This window comes from Tupaia chinensis, unplaced genomic scaffold (assembly GCF_000334495.1).
Source record: "Tupaia chinensis unplaced genomic scaffold, TupChi_1.0 Scaffold149964_2, whole genome shotgun sequence".
Classification (NCBI taxonomy): Eukaryota; Metazoa; Chordata; class Mammalia; order Scandentia; family Tupaiidae; genus Tupaia; species Tupaia belangeri.
This window is the reverse complement of record NW_006209806.1, coordinates 1989819-1994202: the sequence shown is the minus strand read 5'-3', so window position 1 is coordinate 1994202 and position 4384 is coordinate 1989819. Positions and strand designations below refer to the sequence as shown.

The window sequence follows — 4384 nt, the reverse complement described above, 5'->3', positions numbered from 1 at the left end:
GGGGGCCGAGTTGGGCGGTGTGTGCGGATCCCGGCCACGGCGTTGGCCCTACATGGAACCGCTCGTGTGACCCAGACCTGGGGGTGGAGTACAGGGGCCCGCGGGGACGGGCCGGGGCCCACGCCGTCCGCACTCAGCCCACCCTCTGCTGCCCCACCCCTGCAGTGAGAAAGGAGCTTCAGGCGGAGGCGACCAACAGCGGGAGGCCAGAGGCCCCGGGGACGGGCCAGGTAGGAGCACCCGCCACTGCATTTCCACCCGGTGGGCGGCCCGGCCGGGGCAGAAGAGCGGGCTGTCGCCTCCACCACCAGGCCCGGGGCAGGTGGGAAACCCGCCTGGAGGGCAGTGTGGCCGGAGCCCTTCAGGCCAGCCCCTCTGGCCAGCAGGCCGGGCACTGAGGTTGCTCTGGCCGGGGAGCTCCTCCAGCCCTTTCCCTTCCCCTCCCGCCGTGGGTCCTGCTCTCGTGCCCCCACCCCAGAAGACAAAGCTCGAGTCGTGGAGAGGTGAGACCGCTGCCCCGTCCTGCACCTCAGATCTGGCAGGGCAGTGCTGGAACTGTGAGCCGAAGCTCTGCCCTGCCCCGCCTCACCCCCTGCAGAGGAGTGGCGTGATCTGGGAGGCCTTCCTGTGGGAGGTAGCATGTTCCAAGCATCTCAGTCCACAAGGACTCCCTGACTTTAGCACAGGAGACCGTAGAGCTGGTGTAGAAGTGGGGGCCCAGAGGAAGGCCGGGGCCTGTCCGGGGCACGGTGCCCCCGATGTCCACCCAGCCATCTTTCTCACCAGGGGGCCAGGACTAGCAGGAGCCCAGCTTCCTCCATGTCAGCCTTACCTCGGAGGTGGCCCTGCAGGGACATCCCGCAGGCCAGGACGGGCTCGGTGGCTGCGCATGGCCCCGTCCTCGGTCCTGACTCCCGCCTTTGCGGCCCAGGTACCTGAGCCCAAGGACGAAGGCTCGGCCCACCTGGCGGTGCCAGGCGTGTACTTCACCTGCCCTCTGACCGGGGCCACCCTGAGGAAGGACCAGCGGGACGCCCACATCAAGGAGGCCATCCTCTCGGTGAGCCGCGCCCCCCCGCCAGCGGATAGCCGCCTGCACCCAGGCCTCCTCCGGGGTCCCAGGGCCACCTCGATCAGTCACTGGGCAGTGACCTTCTACTCGGGACTGTGGACACGGTGTTCCCATGGGTCATCAGGGCACCCTGTCAGGCCCACTGTGCAGGCTCGTGGAAGGGCATCTGTGGGGTTCACACTGGCCTCGCCCAGCACCCCCATCCCGTTGTTAGGCCACCCGGGACTGGGCTGGTGCCTCTCGAGAGTCAGAGGTCTGCCCATCCACCCCGAGGTCCCTGCTGGCAGTTGGGTCCCTTGGTGAGGTGGCCCGCACATGCATGCACTCTCAAGCTGGGTGGTGTGCAGGGCTTCGGAAATTCACAGAAAGTACGCTAGGGGCCAGATGGCATAGTGGTTACGCCGCTGGACTCCCACGTGGTCGACTGTGGCTCGAATCCCAGACCCGGCGGTTTAAACACAGTGGGCACATGTGCGTGCCCAAGATCCCGAGAGGAGAATAGAGGAGAAGGGATTGTGGCATGGCCCTGTCCCCCGGAGGCGATTTCTCGCTTTCTGTCTCTCTCTTTTTCTGACGAGTGTACATGCCCTATAGCAAAATCCATTCAGAAAAAAAGGGGGGGGCCAGCAGGTGGTGTGGTGGCTAAGGCGGCTGGACTCCCACGTGGCTGACCATGGTTCGAGTCCTGGACCTGGCAGCTTGCTTTCTCGCTTTCCTTCTTTCTTGCTGTGTCTCTCTGGTCAACTTCAAAAAAATAAAATATAAAAAATAATGACAATAAAATTTAAAAAAGAAAAGAAAATACTTGTTCGGGATAAACTGCGCATGGATTTTACTTTGTGCTCTGGCACCAGGATAAAACTCCTCTCGTTCCTTCGTAACTGCCAGGGGCACGCGTGCTCCCGAGGGGCTTGCTCTCTGGAGCCTGCCTGTGGTCACTCCGCAGGTGGAGCCAGACGTGTCGGTTTTGCTTTCTGGCTTCTGGGTTTTGGGTCCAGCTGCAAGGCCTTCCCCACTCTTACACTCCAGCTTGCTTTTCTGTTGCCGTTCCTCCTCCGTAGTTTTCGTTAGAGGACACGCGAGAGACGGGGGAAGCGAGACATCCCCTCCTGGGCTGGATGGCCTCACCGTGCTCCATTTCCCTCCATTCCCTTGGGATTTGGGCTGTGCACGCAGACCTGGTGTGATTTCCAAAGCTGCCAGGTCCAGGACTTGAACTGTGAGCGTGGCCACGTGGCACCCAGCTGCCATAAGCACCGCGCTACCTGGCTAGCCGCGGGCTCGTGCATACTCACACGGCCGGCGTGAGCCTCGGGCAGCTGACCCGTCAGCCTGGCGCCCCTGCTGGCCCTGTCTGGCTCGCTGCAGCTTTGCACCCCAGAACTTGGCGTGTACACGGACTGGAGGTGCCACGTGCCGTGCTCTGCTCAGGCGCAGCCCTGCCGTCGTCACCTGTGTGGGGACAGCGCGCCCAGGTCTGGGTGCAGGTGGCTCTGGGTTCCTGGACGTGCTGGCCCTGTTCTCCCACCTGTCCCCGTGCCCTGATCCTGACCTGCACGGGCACAGCTTGCCCACGGAGACCCAGAGCTGGTCCCTGGGGAGGCCACGCCTGCTCGGGTCCCGAGGACGCCTCCCATGCCGTGCGACCCCCTGGCGGCAGCCGGCTGGAGAGCAGGTTCGGTGTGGACTGCCCCTCGCCCTGTGGTGGGAGGCAGGTGCCAGGGTGGAGTCAGCCCCCAGGCCCGCCTGGCAGGACCCTGGGTGTGCCCACGCCGTGTTAGGAAGCACCTCCCGCGAGCTTGCCGTCTGTCTGGTCATCAGGTGGCCTGGGGGCAGCGGCTGCGGCCCTGCCCATGTGCCAGGTCAGGCTTTCTAGGGCTTTTCAGGGCCACGTGGTGGTCCACAGCCCCTGGTCTCCTCCCTCCTTCGGTGCCACTCTCAGCCTGTCCCCACGGGGGGGCACTGTTCACAGAGCCCTAGGCCCAACTCTGGGGAACCCAACTTCCAGCCGTGACTCCTCCCCTTCCTCCAGAAGCAGGCAGGGCCCTGCACCCCCAGTCCACTGTCTGAGCCCGATCTCTTCAGGCCGGGGCCGGGGCCGAGGCCTCGGCGGGCCTCTTTTTTCCCCCAGCCGCAGCATCAGGTGATGCCTCAGCGTCCCAGGAAGTCTCGAGGCCCCGGCCCCATCCCGTGTTGGTTGCAGACGCCTTTTCACCTCGGGCGGGGGCAGGGCGTGGCAGGGCCAGAGTTGCTGAAGATGCCCCCCGTCCCCCTGTGGGGAGCCGTACAGCACAGCTGGCCCAGTGCACCTGCCCTCCACAGAGGCTGATGGCCGCCCGGAACCTGTGTCCCCACGCGGCCGGGGCTCCAACCTTGCTTCTCCCCCCAGCACTTCGCCACGGACCCAGTGGCCGCCTCCGTCATGAAGATCCACACGTTCAACAAAGACCGGGACCGGGTGAAGCTGGGCGTGGACACTATCGCCAAGTGAGCCCACCGTGCCCTGCCCCCGCGGCTGTCCTGCCCAGGGGCCCTGCAGGGAGGCCGACCCGAGCCCTCGGGAAGGCGCTGGGGCTCTGGGACTCAGTGGAAGGAAGGGTCCCCCACCCGGCTTCCTTTGAGGGACCGAGATGTGGAGATGGAGGGCTGAGTGGGGGAGGTGTCAGGGAGCCCGCGGGGACAGCCCTCGCGGCCTGCTGTGCTGGCTGTGCCCTTGTACCGCTGCAGCTGTGGGAGCTAAGGGAAGAGCATCCTGAGGGCGGCCGGGCTCCATGGGGGTCGAGGTGACGCCCTCGCCTGCCCAGGTACCTGGACAACATCCGGCTGCACCCCGAGGAAGAGAAGTACCAGAAGATCAAGCTGCAGAACAAGGTGTTCCAGGTACGGCCGTCCGGTCACGGTGCACGGGCCCACAGCACTGGGTCCCAGCAGGGGTGGGCGTGCCGACTTCCTGGATCTGAGTGTGATATGCAAGTCATTTGGAAGCACGTCCACACTCGGGCTGCAGGTGGGCCCCAGGCTGACACCCACAGGTGTGACCCTGGGGGCTGCCCGCCCACCTGCCCCCTCCTGGACCCTGCCCTGCAGTCTGGGCTCTGCGGCCCCTCCTTGACCTTCGGGGGCGGGTGTGTGTGTGTGTGTGGGGGGTGGAAACCTCTAGAACACACGTGCACTTGGCTCGGGAGGGGTCGGGGCTGTTCCCATCCAGGTCAGTGAGGGGGTGGACGGGATGAGGGCCCGGGGCTGACCTGTAGCCCCCCGCCCCCAGGAGCGCATCCACTGCCTGGAAGGGACCCACGACTTCTTTGAGGC

General features: G+C 65.4%; 1 protein-coding gene across 1 annotated transcript in view; it reads left to right on the top strand.

The window, feature by feature from the left end:
- Positions 1-165: 165 nt before the first annotated feature.
- Positions 166-4384, top strand: part of UBXN6 (UBX domain protein 6) — a gene marked incomplete at its 5' end in the record, with an annotated part of 5254 nt that continues 1035 nt past the window's right edge. Inside the window, 5 exon segments of the mRNA XM_014585532.1 lie at positions 166-230; positions 932-1060; positions 3462-3559; positions 3877-3952; positions 4341-4384. Of these exon segments, the coding sequence (XP_014441018.1) occupies positions 166-230; positions 932-1060; positions 3462-3559; positions 3877-3952; positions 4341-4384 (412 nt within the window).